The sequence below is a fragment of the Nicotiana attenuata genome, unplaced genomic scaffold (genome assembly GCF_001879085.1).
Source record: "Nicotiana attenuata strain UT unplaced genomic scaffold, NIATTr2, whole genome shotgun sequence".
Taxonomy (NCBI): domain Eukaryota; kingdom Viridiplantae; phylum Streptophyta; class Magnoliopsida; order Solanales; family Solanaceae; genus Nicotiana; species Nicotiana attenuata.
In genome coordinates, this window is record NW_017670798.1 from 366240 (window position 1) to 381395 (window position 15156).

General features: G+C 38.1%; 1 protein-coding gene across 1 annotated transcript; it reads right to left on the minus strand.

Annotated features, from left to right (window-relative positions):
- Positions 1-482: 482 nt before the first annotated feature.
- LOC109243416 lies at positions 483-5353 on the minus strand. Its single transcript, XM_019410346.1, has 6 exons — positions 4821-5353; positions 3731-3799; positions 3499-3603; positions 2819-2938; positions 1124-1213; positions 483-1033 (listed from the first exon to the last, which is right to left on the minus strand). The coding sequence occupies exons 1-6, from the start codon at positions 5313-5315 to the stop codon at positions 917-919; spliced, it is 996 nt and encodes a 331-aa protein (XP_019265891.1). The 5' UTR covers positions 5316-5353; the 3' UTR covers positions 483-916.
- Positions 5354-15156: the final 9803 nt, after the last annotated feature.

Genomic DNA, 15156 nt, shown 5'->3' on the forward strand with positions numbered 1-15156 from the left:
TCAACAACAACAAGGATAGAGAGGTTGTTTCCAAATAGACCCTCGGCATCCTTCCCTCCAAGAACTCCCCACCTTTGCTCTTGGGGTGATTCGAACTCACAACCTCTTGGTTGGAAGAGTGGGGGTTGCTTAACATAGCAACCCCTCTTGTATTTTCTTAATAGGTGTTTTTATTTTCTTAATAGGTGTGCCAAAGATAAAATGGCTCGTACATTGCTTCCGTACAACTATCTTTTCTCTAGAAGTTGGCATTAGTTAGGTTACATCCGTACATGTTTTACATGCTTGTCATAATATATCTTCAATTTGATGCTTTTACCAAGTTATAATTCCATCAATCTCTTAATGCAACCTAGTCATAAAACGTCATAATGCAGTCCCTACACATTTAGTTATGAGCTTATCTAAACTGTTCGATTATGTTCAATCAAAGAGCTACTCCTAGTACTTTACTGCATCAGCAAAGTTAAAGAGACAACGGATAAAACTACAAAAAGCAGATTGACTGGAAAACAGTAATAAATTGCTTTTAAAAAACCTGAAATAAAGAAAACTCCATTGCACTGTACTTTGCTTCCAGCGTCCATAATAAGGAGAGAACATGCACAACTATCTTTATTTCGAAGACGATGACTTTCCCTGCATAATGCTGTTGCTTCAAGTTTGCAGAGACCCTTCTACCTAAACTCCATCCTAAACCTTCATACTGTGATCATTTTCATAAGCCAATACTAGCACTGACAATGAACGTTTACGATTTTGAACTTTGGAAGCCATTGGCTCAATCAGCAACATGAACAATTTTATGTCAACCCAGTTGTTTCCTTGCTACTAGTGTATTCAATCCTTCCAGCTCTTCCAGCAATTATAAGGCCAACTAGCGCATAAATATTTGACGATGATATTCATTCACCAACTAAAACCAATTTGAAACACTGAAGTCCCTTAGCTTCCTAAGGTGTCTTTCCATGTCTTGCCTTGACTTCTTCCACTCCTCTTTCTCTATCACAGTGGTTGGATCATCTCTTTCCTCCTAAAAGTAACATGATGCTTTCTCATCAGACATGGAAAGACAGCCACAATAATACAAAGATAAGCAAGAATTTGAGTTCAGGATACTCACTGATGGTATAATTTTGAACGAGTTCCCACTATCACGAATGACAAGCAAATCATTCTTCCTGTCCCTGTTTCTTCCTCCGGGAACTGTTACCTATTTTAGAATGAAAAAAAAAAACTTTTTAAAACTAACAATAAAGAGAGCAACCAAAGTGTATAAATATTTGGGAAAGGCAAAACATGTAAGCTAGTCAAACCACAGACACCACGTCTTCATACTATATCCGAATGTTCAATAGATAGGACAAGTTCAAGTTCAAATCAACCATGCTTATAGCTGGTGTACTCATTGGCATAAACATCCCCACCCTATTGGTGTTGATTAACACAGATGTCCTTTAGATTCTACATCCGAATGGATAGGAAAAATTCAAGTTCAAATCTTCCATTCTTATAGCTGGTCTACTACTTGGCATAGATACCCCGCCCTACAGGATGTTGATCAATATTGTTTGAGTCCCACATTGGTTGTGGATGGGTCTTTGGCTCCTTATATGGTCTTGGGCAAAGAAAGATATTTAATGCAAATCAGAATTAGCAGTTGGAGTAAGGGTAACAGTTTTATGTCCATCCATCGAGCAAACAAAAGCAGGAAGTGTGGAGTCCATTAGAAATATTACAGATAAAGGTAACTGTTGTTCAGTAAGACATTCTTTCCCACCTGACTGTTCTACTGAAATCTTGAGGCGTTCTAAAGAAGCAGTACCGAGATAGAGGATCAACATTCTCTAGTTCATCTGAGAATCTGTCCATGCTTGTCGATGCAAGGAAAGCAGCTCCAAATGAAGACATTACACCTTTTGGAAGCAGCTCTGATGGAGGAAAATTCTAAATCTTGGAGCTCCTCCTAAAGTGCTCAATCGCACTCTGAAGACTACGCTTGGGCATCCAAGTCGTAGTCCAAACAGTTAATTAACCCTTTTGGACTGATTTGCACTTCTCTACAAATCTACACTTAGAGCAATTAAACAAACCCCCTCCACCCTCACCCCCATTTCGTTCAAAAAGTGAAATCCTTTGGCATTATCAGCAAAGTGGAAATGGCTCTGATGGTATTGTTTGTGGGGAGTAATATCCTGCTCTATCGCCAAAAAAACAAAAAAGAAAAACCAACAATTAACCCTGATCTGTGCAAGACGGTCATTCCAGCCTATCAGTAAAGTGGAAATGGCTCTTCCGGGACTCGTATATGTTTTTGGGGAGTAATTATCAATTTATTCCTGCTCTATCACAAACAAAATAATTAATCCTGATCTGTGCAAGACAGTCATCGCAGCATTACCCTTCCCCCTCTTTCATGGAACAAAAGAAATAAATTTAAACTTAAGTCCTTCAGTTTCCACCATGTACTCTTCACTCTCTTCCACCCAAACTCCTGACCCCTATACCCTTTCCCTTGAACACCACAAACATTTCCTTAAATTCCTATACTCCTTTGCACTGTAAAATTTGGCCAGACTTGATTGCTGAGGGGTGTTAATTGTTAAACATATATCTTCAAAATACTAACCATCAAATTCTTTGATTTTTCAGCATTAGAGCTACATTTACACAGAGGAGCAGATTCAGCTATATGAAAATGAAAAAGTTATTTACGCGAAATAAAAGATAAGCACTTTATCAGATAAGTTGCTTGATGCATAAAAAATTAGCAAATCTAGAAAAAGAGCATTAGAACAAAGTTGTCACCACCCCTTACCACTACTTTGGCTCTGGTGATTGATTTGGTTTTCGAATCAATAACGTATATTTCTTCAAAATCAAGAGCAAATTCTGGATCACCAGCCCTGCGGTTTCTATAGTGCTTTGTTAAGAATACCTGCAACAAAGACTCACCGATCATACAACCCATAGAATGCAGGATGAAATGCTTTGGATTAAGTACTTGAATGTCATAGACTCATTAAAAAGAAGTCCTTGAATGTGATAATAGTGTCATATAACCATCAAAATTTTGATGATTTCTTTTCAGGATACATGGATGGAGTACAAGAGGTCAGACGTCAGAATATAAGGCTTAAACAACAAAAATTCTTAAATAATCACCAAAGATGGGAAAAAAAGTTTAGGGCCTCCATCCAAAGACAAACAAAGAAAAAGGATTAAGGGGGAAGATTTGCCTCGCTATAGAACCAAAAGCAAAAGTAAAGGCAAAAAAAAAAAATAAAGCAAGAATGTTAAAATTGCGTTTCTTTATCTTTTTCCTCTTTTGTTTTCTTATGTCTCCATCGAAGCTCATCCGATGTAATTATCCAGCTTGCATTTGACTTTACAATTTAATACTACCTCACAAGCTTAATATCTTTAGCAAAATAAACTGCATAGACAGCATATGACAGAAAAAATGTTCTAATCGGTTGAAATGGAAGACATCCATACCTTCAAAACTTCCCTATCTGATTTATACATAGGATCTCTAGGTGCATCAATGGGAGGCTCTGTCACGTTGTAGCACCCATAATCACTCATCGCACACCTAATATACTACATGATAAAAACAAGTTCTTGATCAATAAGTAACACAAACACTAAATCTACTGTAAGATGAATCATAAGTATTCAAATGTAAGTCATATCACATCCATAATCATAAACTTTATTAACATGATACCTTCTGAGGCATTGGTGCAAGAACTCTGGGAATGGCATATATATCGGTATCTGGTGGTGTAACATACATCTGCATACCAAATAGAAATGATACTTCATCAGCTAGCATATTATTTAAATTGTCCAGCATTACATATGGGGGAATGGAAAGAAAAGCAAGGTGCAGACAGCGGGATCGGGAAGAAGGAATAAAAATAAGAAAAAGAAAACAATCTAGTGGCATTTGAAATCAAAAGTAACACAAGAACTAAAATTCAAATTTCAATATCTGCGTTCCCCTAACCCCAAACGTTCTTATAATTTCATTTACTTTGACCTACCCGTGTTCAACATACACATGGGCGTGGGAGTACGAGATGCAATCCTTCAAAATACTCTAAAAACCTAGCTCAAATTGAACTACGCTTACGGGATATTCAGTTACATACAAAACAAAAACCCATATTTGAGTTCATGTAACATGGTAAGACAAACGCCTATTTTTCTTTAAATACATCTGTGGTGTGCAGGCAAGCTTGTGCATCTTGACCAATCCATCGGCCGCCCGTCCAGCCCACAAGCACAGGTTACCAAGGTAATCCTGCCATCAAGCTTGGAGCAGATGGTCACCAGGTATCATAGCTAAGTTTCCAATAGAGATATATAGGTTATTACTCCCTGAGCCAACCTCTAGGTCAACTCCCTTGAGACAACCCTGATTTTATATTTTCTTAATTGACGTTAGCGTCCGGACCAGCTTGTGCACACCTCAACTATTCCAATAGATACCTGCTACCTCCGATCGGCACAGGTACCGCGTAATTCTGCCCACTAAAACTTGGGCAGATATGAAGAAATCACCTAGTGTTTTTTGCCTGGATTTGAACCTGAAAACTCATAACCCTGATAACCATTTGTTTTCAGTCAAAATTCAGTAAAGCAACGATTTTTCACTTTCCACTCCTTATATGAATACACATTTATGGGTATAGCACTAGGCACAGTACTTAAATAATGCACTTCTCAACATATGTGCAAAATATAGCACCATGCTAGTACTCAACACTAGATAAATGCAAGCAAAAGAAACAAGAGGGCTGCAGAATAATAACCTCACGAAAGTCATAAACATCATTATCAGGGTCAGGAGGTTTACGAATGAAGAAATCACAATCAAGGAGGCTAATTTTATGAAACTCCTCCTCATTAATTCTATAGTCCACGATTTTCTCGGAGTCCCATCCTTGAGTAAACACAAAGCTACTGCTATGAACCATCGCAATTTCATCACCAGTAGCAGCAACAGCTAAAGAAGCACCACCTAAGAGGGTATCATAGTCAACATCAAAATCTTTCTTGTTATCGGCTTCTTCCACTTCATCCTCGTCCATGTCATAGTCATCTGGTCCTCCGCCGTCAGCATCTCCGTCGTCCGCGAATGCCCTGAAATCCGCCCGCTTTTTTGAACTTACACTTTGTTTAACGAAATGGGGGTTGTTGGAAATTGGCTTAGCAAACGAAATGATGAAAAGGGCTTGTGAAGAAGGTGTAGTGGAGAAGGTTGAAAGGTTTGGTGGAAGCGGGAAGAAGAGCTGAGCAGCGCTCATGGTTGTTCACTTCAGAGGGAGGGAAGAGTGGGGAGTGGATTAGATTTGTACTTTTCAATACTCATAATTTTGTTGGATTTGACACTTAGCCCCCTTAAGATTTTTCAGAAGTGGAAAGCAGATTGAAAAGGTGGGAATTAAACCCCTGTAATTTTAAGCTAGCGTTTGGCCATAGATCCCAAATTTGTTTTGAAAAATCTGATTTGGGTGAAGTTTGGTTTGAAGATGAAATGTGTTTGGACATACGTTTTCAAAATATATTTTCCAACTTTATTTTGGAAAAACATGTATATAATTTCCAAGTTTTGAGATTTTGGCCCAAAATCAGCTCAATAGCTGATTTTGAGATTTGAAATTTGGGATTTGGGATTTGGCCAAAATATGGACAAAATTTATGGCCAAACATGAGTTTTGAAAATAAATCCCAAATTTATTTTGGCAAAACTCATGGCCAAACGGAGCCTAAATATTTAGCAGATTGAGACCAGTTATTTCTTTTTCTAGCTATTTACGTTATCTTTTACAAAGGCGTAAAAGGGCCAGACCTGCACCTAACGTATCAACTCCGGTCTAAAAATGCCCTTTGTTAATCTATTTTGCTAAGAAGGACCCTACCGTTAAAAATCTGGCATATTTGTGCCCTTAGTTCTAACGAGTGAGATATGATTTGTTTTAACATTTTATTAATTCCGCGTGGCTATTTTTTATTGTCCATTAATTAAGACACCCCAAGCCGAATTTTACCCCACCCATAACCCAAATAGACCGACCTGACCCAGCAAATATTATTTTACCCCCCCCCCCCCCCCAAAAAAAACACCCGATGTTAGGGCATTTTCCACCCAATTCATTACCAAATTATAGCAATTTCTCTCATCTCTCATCTCCAATCTTTTAACTCGAAATCTTGATAAATTTAAGTTCGTTTCTTTTTAAGCTTCAAATGGCAGAATCTTCTTCTACTTCTTCTCGTGACCCAGGTGATGCTCGTGCTTGTTATTGCGGACTGCTAGCCAATTATTTTACTGCAACGACACCTATGAATGGTGGTCGTAGATTCTATAGATGTCCTCGTTACGAGAGTAATGATTGTCGTTATTGAGAATGGCGCGATGAAGAATTTCCACCTCATGTATTAATGTTTATCCACAAGCAAAAAATTACAGTGGATGATGCTCTTCGTCAAGAAAGGAATAAGTTTAGGAAGATGGTCGATGATGTGGTTGGTAGTAAAGCTGGAAATTTGAATAATGTATCTCCATTGGAGGAGAAAGTTTCAAATTTGGAGTTGAAATTGAAGCAATGGAAAAAGTTTATAATATGGTCATGGGTTGTTTTTGTTATATTTGTGGCTTAAAAAATGATGTAAAGAAGTTGTATTGGTTAGTAGTGTCCAAATGTGGTTAATAGGAATCTGTTGGTCGTTGTGACTTACAAAATCTGCAAGATGATGTAGAGAAGTTATTTTGCTTAGTAAGGGTTATGATGTTATGTCTTACAAAATTGCAGATTGTTGGCATAGTTGTTAAATGAAGGAAATTTGCAGGTTTTAGTTAGGTTAAATTTGCAGTTGTCTTTGTAGTTGAGTTTTGCTTAGTAAGGGTTATGATCTTTGTACTGTATTTTTGTATTGTCGTTTTCATTTTTGTTTCCATTAGTATATTATGCTCATTGAAATCTAAAGTACTGCCACAAGAACCAACATCATCTTATGCACATTCGAAAACAAACAACATCAATACAACAATTTTTACAATCAATACATAACAAGGCATTGTTATATGTAGCCAACAAATACTTAACAACAAATTATCACAATGTGCTTCACCCTAATATAAGCCCAACAAAAGATTTTTGGGGTGAATCAATACAACTTCCACAACTGATTCACGACAAAAACAATACATAATAAGTTATGAATCAGTCATCACAAAAACATAGTTTCGTTTCCTAAGTTAAAAATTAGTCATTCAAACACAATTGAGGTCCCAAGAGCTTGATCTTCTTAGCCTTCAATTTACCAAAAAATTTTTCCTTTTCTACCAACAATTGTCTTGATGTCATTGCTGCTTTGCCTTTCCAAGTGACTTTCCTTGATGAATAGGGCAAGCTTGTAGGCACATTGGCACCAGATTCATCATCCTTGAACGCAATCTTTCTTGTACCAGTTGGCATTTGCCTCAATTTTTTCTTTTGAAGCCTAGTCTTAGCTTTAGATATCACCTTAGGTCTCAAAACTAGATATTCATCTTCATCTTCAAATATTGCATCTCCATCTTCATAGTCATAGTCATCATCCAGAACAGCTGATGGTGTTGCTGGTGCTGGTGCTGATGTTGGTGTTGCTGGTGCTGTTGATGTTGCTGTTGGTGCTGTTGTTTCACTATGAGTTGAGGTGTTTTGTTGATGTGTGTCTTGGGTTGTTGTCATTAGGCTCATTCCAGGTGTAGGAACAAAAACAAATTCAGAAGTTTGGCTAACATCGGGTATTTTGGGGGGAGTAAAATAATATTTGTTGGGTCGGGTCGGTCTATTTGGGTTATGGGTGGGGTAAAATCCGATTTGGGGTGTGCCTTAATTAATAGCCATTCAGAAATAGCCATGTGGAATTAATAAAATGTTAAAACAAAACGGTAGGTCATTCTTAGCAAAATAGGTTAACGAAGGGCATTTTTAGACTAGAGTTGATACATTAGGGGCAGTTTTGGCCTTTTTCCGTTTACAAAGAAAAATACATGATCTCAGCAAATGTGCTTTTTTTTTTGTTTCCGTCTAACCTGATTTTAGGATAATGGTTGATTTTGCGCAAAAGATAAAAGAGAGATTAGAATATAGAACTGAGATGACTTCGATTTGTCTAAGAAAAATTAAAAAATTAACTCGAATCGACTTTGATAAACTGACACCCAAAGAGCTGCACATAATCTTGAAATAGATATAATATAACAGAAAATATATGAATTGCATCTCCAACTGTGAGTTCATATCAAATTCTTTTTTTAAAAAAAAATCTATTTCCTTTAATCTAAAAACCAGAGTATGCTAACTATTTGATGAAGATTAAAAGTACTCACTTTTGATACATTCAACGGACAAAAACTGCCTAGAAGTAAATTTAAGGAATTATTACGAACATACCCCAAATATGAGGTACTATTTGTTGTCATGTTCTCCCTAACAACCATTTCATTTACGAAAAGGATCATATTTATATCTCTACTATCGCAAATAAGCTATATCTACTCTCTGTTTCACCTTTTTATCAAATATCATCCTACCGTTGTACTATTGATTTTTTAAAAAAAATTAACAGGGAGGGTGAATTATGTTCTAAATTCCCGACTATCATTGACGATTTCACTTGTACAGAAATTCTTCTACTTGTTCAAGAGTTAGATGTATCAGTTTTTTGAATAATGGCAGAAAGTAAAAATGCAAATAGACTTGGATTATACAGGTTCACGTACCGATGCGGTACCTACATCTAGTCTCCTTGGGCCATAAGGTTATCTTATTCCTCCTTAGTTCTAAGTCTTTTTCTAAATTGGCAGCCACCGTTTCTTTTGAATTGTCGACATTGTAGGCGCAAGAGAAAAATGTCAAATATAATAGGCGTGAGAGAGTGAGGCTCCGCCTATAAAAGGAGAGCTTCGACTCTCATCTCTACACACCAATCTCAGAGGAAAAATATATCTGAGAGTTAGAAAGAAAGAGTAAGGTTTAACAGACAGGGTATAAGAAAATAGTTTGTGAGAAACATAGAGAGCGAGCGATATTGTAGTGAGGTGGGAATATCAAAAGAGAGTTATTTTTTTTAGTGTTATAGTGGTCTTTGGAGTATTTTACTCGGACCTATAAACTGTAAAATTCCTTACCATAGTGATATCAGTTGCTCCTCTCGGGGCCGTGGTTTTTTTCCTTATTCAAAAGGGTTTTCTACGTAAAAATCTTGGTGTCGTTGTTACTCTTTTATTCTTGTTAATTACCGTATCTCGGTGCTACGTCATTATTCCTCTTTTATTACCGTAAATATTATTTCTGTAGGGGGTTTATTCTCAACAACTAGTATCAGAACACAGGTTCTGCTCATTCATAGAAGTACTATTCACTCTCGGTAGTACTATACTCGGTGAAAAATAAAAATGTCCAGAGTAAAGTACGAGGTAGCAAAATTTAACGAAGATAGAGGTTTCTCAACATGGCAAAGAAGGATGAGGGATCTTCTCATCCAACAAGGATTACACAAGGTACTAGATGTTGATGCCAAAAAGTCTGATACCATGAAAGCTGAGGATTGGGCTGACTTGGATGAAAGGGCTGCTAGTGCAATCAGGTTGCACTTTTCAGATGATATGGTAAATAAAATCATTGATGAATACACCGCATGTGGCATTTGGACAAGGTTGGAAAGCCTATACATGTCCAAAACACTGACAAATGAATTGTACCTGAAGAAGCAACTATACGCCCTACATATGGGTGAAGATACAAATTTTTTGTCACATTTAAATGTATTTAACGGACTAATCACACAGCTCGTCAACCTCAGGGTGAAAATATAGGAAGAAGATAAAGCGATCTTGCTATTGAACTCGTTTCCATCTTCGTACGATAATTTAGCAACAACCATCCTGCACGGTAAAACTACCATTGAGTTAAAAGATGTCACATCGGCTCTTCTACTCAATGAGAAGATGAGAAAGAAGCCGAAAAATCAAGGACAGGATCTCATCACAGAAGGTAGAGGCAGGAGTTATCAAAGGAGTTCGAGCAACTATGGTAGATCCGGAGCTCGTGGAAAGTCTAAGAACCGATCCAAATCAAGAGCCAGAAATTGCTATGATTGTGATCAACCAGGTCACTTCAAAAGAGGTTGCCTAAATCTAAGGAAGGGCAAAGGTGAAAGCAGTGGCCAGAAGAATGATGGCAACACAACCGCCATGGTGCAAACAACGATAATGTTCTCCTATTTATAAATGAGGAATAGGAATGCATGTACTTGTCAGGTCCAGAGTCAGAATAGGTGGTTGATACAGCAGCATCTTACCATGCCACACCGATTAGAGATCTTTTTTGTAGATATGTAGCAAGTGATTTCAGCACTGTGAGAATGGGTAACACAAGTTACTCAAAGATTGCGGGGATCGGTGACATTTGTATCAAGATAAATGTTGGATGCACATTGGTTCTAAAGGACGTGCGGCATGTACCTGATTTGCGGATGAACTTGATCTCGGGAATTGCTTTAGACCGGATGGATACGAGAATTATTTTGCAAATCAAAAGTGGAGACTCACCAAGGGATCATTGGTGATTGCAAAGGGAGTTGCTCGTGGCACGTTGTACAGGACAAATGCAGAAAAATGCCGAGGTGAATTGAACGCGGCACAAGATGAGATTTCTGCATATTTGTGGCACAAACAAATGGGTCATATGAACGAGAAGGGATTGTAGATTCTTGCCAAAAAATCACTCATTTCTTATGCCAAAGGTACAACGGTAAAACCTTGTGACTACTGTTTATTTGGTAAGCAACATAGAGTCTCATTTTAGACATTGTCTGAAAGAAAATTGAATATACTTGATTTAGTATATTTTGATGTTTGTGGTCCAATGAAAATTGAATGGATGGGAGGTAACAAATATTTTGTTATTTTTATTGATGATGCTTCAAGAAAATTATGGGTTTATATTTTGAAAACCAAAGATCAGGTGTTTCAAGTTTTCCAGAAGTTTCATGCTCAGGTAGAAAGGGAGACGGGTCGAAAGCTAAAGCGTCTCCGAAGTGACAATAGAGGTGAGTACACTTCAAGGTAATTTGAAGAGTACTGTTCAAGTCATGGGATCAGATATGAAAAGACAGTTCCTGGAACCCCACGGCACAATGACGTAGCCGAGAGGATGAACCGCACCACTGTTGAGAAGGTGAGAAGCATGCTTAGAATGGCTAAACTGCCTAACTCATTCTGGGGTGAAGTAGTTCAGACGGCTTGTTACCTTATCAATAGGAGTCCATCATTTCCATTGGCGTTTGACATCCCATGGAGAGTTTGGACCAACAGGTGTGCTACTCGCATCTGAAGGTGTTCGATTGCAGAGCTTTTGCACATGTACCAAAGGAGCAAAGAACAAAGCTGGATGATAAATCCATTCCCTCCATATTCATCGAATTTGGAGATAAAGAGTTCGGATACAGATTGTGGGATCCTGTAAAGAAGAAGGTCATCAGAAGCACAGATGTAGTCTTCCGAGAAAGTGAAATTGGAACTGCTGATGATATGTCATAGAAGGCCAAGAATGGTATAATTCCTAACTTGATGATGATGTCGAGCAAGTGGAGCACCCCACTTAGGGAGAAGAACAACCTCAACCTCTAAGGAGATCAGAGAGGCCAAAGGTAGAGTCATGCAGGTACCCTTCCATAGAGTATGTGCTCATCAGTGATGAGGGGGAGCCAGAAAGTCTTAAGGAGGTGTGTCCCATCCAAAAAAGAACCAATGGATGAAAGTCATGTAAGAAGAGATGGAATCTCTACAGAAAAATGGCACGCATAAGCTGGTTGAACTTCCAAAGGGTAAAAGATCACTCAAATGCAAATGGGTCTTTAAACTCAAAAAAGATGGAAATGGCAAGCTGTCAGATACAAAGCTCGATTGGTGGTTAAAGGCTTTGAACAGAAGAAAGGTATTGATTTAGACGAAATTTTCTTGCCTGTTGTCAAAATGACTTTTATTCGAACAATTTTGAGCTTATCAGCTAGCCTAGATCTTGAAGTGGAGCAGTTGGATGTGAAAACTACATTTCTTCATGGAGATTTGGAAGTGGAGATTTATATAGAGCAGCCAGAAGAATTTGAAGTAGCTGGAAAGAAACACGTGGTGTGCAAATTGAACAAGAGTCTTTATGGATTGAAGCAGGCACCAAGGCAGTGGTACATGAAGTTTGACTCATTCATGAAAAGTGAAACATACATAAAGACCTATTCTGATCCATGTGTATACTCCAAAAGATTTTCTAAGAATAACTTTATTATATTGTTGTTGTATGTGGATGACATGTTAATTTTAGGAAAAGACAAGGGGCAGATCGCAAAGTTGAAGGGAGATCTGTCCAACTAATTTGATATGAAGGACTTGGGCCCAGCACAACAAATTCTGGGTATGAAGATAGTTCGAGAGCGAACAAGTAGAAAGTTGTGGCTGTCTCAGGAGAAGTACATTGAATGTGTACTGGAACGCTTCAATATGAAGAATACTAAGCCAGTCAACACACCTCTTGTTAGTTATCTAAAGTTGAGCAAGAAGATATGCCCAACAATAGTGGAGGAGAAAGGGAACATGGCTAGAGTTCCTTATTCTTCAGCAGTCAGAGGCTTGATGTATGCAATGGTATGCACCAGAGTTGATATTGCTCATGCAGTTGGTATTGTTAGCAGATTCCTTAAAAATTCTGGAAAGGAACATTGGGAAGCAGTCAAGTGGATACTCAGGCACCTAAGAGGTACTGTAGGAGATTTCTTGTGTTTTGGAGGATCTGATCCAATCTTGAAGGGCTACACGCTGATATGGCAGGTGATCTTGATATTCGTAAATCTACTACGGGATACCTGTTCACATTTACATGGGGGAGCTATATCATGGCAGTCAAGGTTGCAGAAGTGTGCCGTACTCTCTACAACTGAAGTGGAGTATATTGCCGCTACTGAAGTTGGCAAGGAGATGATATGGTTGAAATGGTTCCTTCAAGAGCTTGGATTGCATCAAGAGGAGTATGTCGTCTATTGTGAAAGTCAAAGTGCAATAGACCTGAGCAAAAACACCATGTATCATGCAAGGACGAAGCATATCGACGTGAGATATCACTACATTCAAGAAAGGATAGAGGATGGATCTAAGCAGGTCAAAAAGATCCATACAAGTGAGAACCCTGCGGATATGCTGACCAAGGTAGAACCAAGAGACAAGTTTGAGCTATGCAAAGAACTTGTTGGCATGCACTCAAACTAGAATCTCCGGTGTTACCTTCTTCAGGTGAATGGGAATGGAGGGGGAGATTTGATGGGTCCATCCCATAATTTAAGGAATATAACATTTTTCCTTTGATAAAGACTTCTAAGTCTTTTTTTAAATTGGCAGCCACCGTTTCTTTTGGATTGTCAACATTGTAGACGTGAGAGGAAAATGTCAAATATAGTAGGCGTGAGAGAGTGAGGCTCCGCCTATAAAAGGAGAGCTTCGACTCTCATTTCTACACACCAATCTCAGAGGAAAAATATATCTGAGAGTTAGACAGAAAGAGTAAGGTTTAACAGACAGGGTATAGAAAATAGTCTGTGAGAAAAATAAAGAGTGAGCGATATTGTAGAGAGGTGGGAATAGCAAAAGATGGTTATTTTTTTTAGGGTTATAGTGGTCTTTGGAGTATTATACTCGGACCTACAAAGTGTAAAATTTCTTACTACAGTGATATCAGTTGCTCCTCTCGGGGCCGTGGTTTTTTCCCTTATTCAAAAGGGTTTTCTACGTAAAAATCTTGGTGTCGTTGTTACTCTTTTATTCTTGTTAATTATCGTATCTCGGTGCTACGTTATTATTCCTCTTTTATTACCATGAGTATTATTTCTGTAGGGGGTTTATTCTCAACAACTAGTATCAGAGCACAGGTTTTGCTCATTCACAGAAGTACTATTCACTCTCGGTAGTACTATACTCGGTGAAAAATAAAAATGTCCAGAGTAAAGTATGAGGTAGCTAAATTTAACGGAGATAGTCGTTTCTCAACATGGCAAAGAAGGATGAGGAATCTGCTCATCCAACAAGGATTACACAAGATACTAGATGTTGATGTCAAAAAGCCTGATACCATGAAAGTTGAAGATTGGGCTGACTTGGATGAAAGGGCTGCTAGTGCAATCAGGTTGTACTTATTAGATGATATGGTAAATAAAATCTTTGATGAAGACAGCGCATGTGGCATTTGGACAAGGTCGGAAAGCCTATACATGACCAAAACGCTGACAAATGAATTGTACCTGAAGAAGCAACTACACGCCATACACATCGGTGAAGGTACAAATTTTTTGTCACATTTAAATGTATTTAATGGACTAATCACACAGCTCGCCAACCTTGGAGTGAAAATCTAGGAAGAAGATAAAGCGATCTTGCTATTGAACTCGTTGCCATCTTCGTACGATAATTTAGCAACAACCATCCTGCACGGTAAAACTACCATTGAGTTAAAAGATAGCATATCGGCTCTTCTACTCAATGAGAAGATGAGAAAGAAGCCTGAAAATCAAGGACAGGATCTCATCACAGAAGGTAGAGGCAGGAGTTATCAAAGGAGTTCGAGCAACTAAGGTAGATCCGGAGCTCGTGGAAAGTCTAAGAACCGATCCACATCAAGAGCCAGAAATTGCTATAATTATGATCTTTGGAGTATTTTACTCTGACCTACAAAGTGTAAAATTCCTTATCATAGTGATATCAATTGCTCCTCTCGGGGCCGTGGTTTTTTCCCTTATTCAAAAGGGTTTTCCACGTAAAAATCTTGGTGTCGTTGTTACTCTTTTATTCTTGTTAATTACCGTACCTCGGTGCTACGTTACTATTTCGTTATTACCTTGAATATTATTTTTGTAGGGGCTTTATTCCCAACATTTGGCTTGATGAAGATCTTCTGATATTATAGGCTTATTTTTGGACTAGCTGTTGTATTTATCTTCAAGAAGGTTCTGACCAAATAAATGAGGATTGGTTGGTTCCAAGGATGTTGTTTCTCTTTTTACGAGCGACCCAAAGAAATTATCTTGAAAGGAGAAAGTGTCTCCCATGATTCT

Excerpts from the sequence above, each read along its gene's own strand:
- LOC109243416 (XM_019410346.1), bottom strand. The coding sequence starts at position 5,315 with ATGAGCGCTGCTCAGCTCTTCTTCCCGCTTCCACCAAACCTTTCAACC. Across the intron at positions 3,604-3,730 it reads TTGCACCAATGCCTCAGAAG|TATATTAGGTGTGCGATGAG; the intron begins GTATCATGTTAA and ends TTTATCATGTAG. Across the intron at positions 1,214-2,818 it reads TCACCAGAGCCAAAGTAGTG|GTAACAGTTCCCGGAGGAAG; the intron begins GTAAGGGGTGGT and ends ATTCTAAAATAG.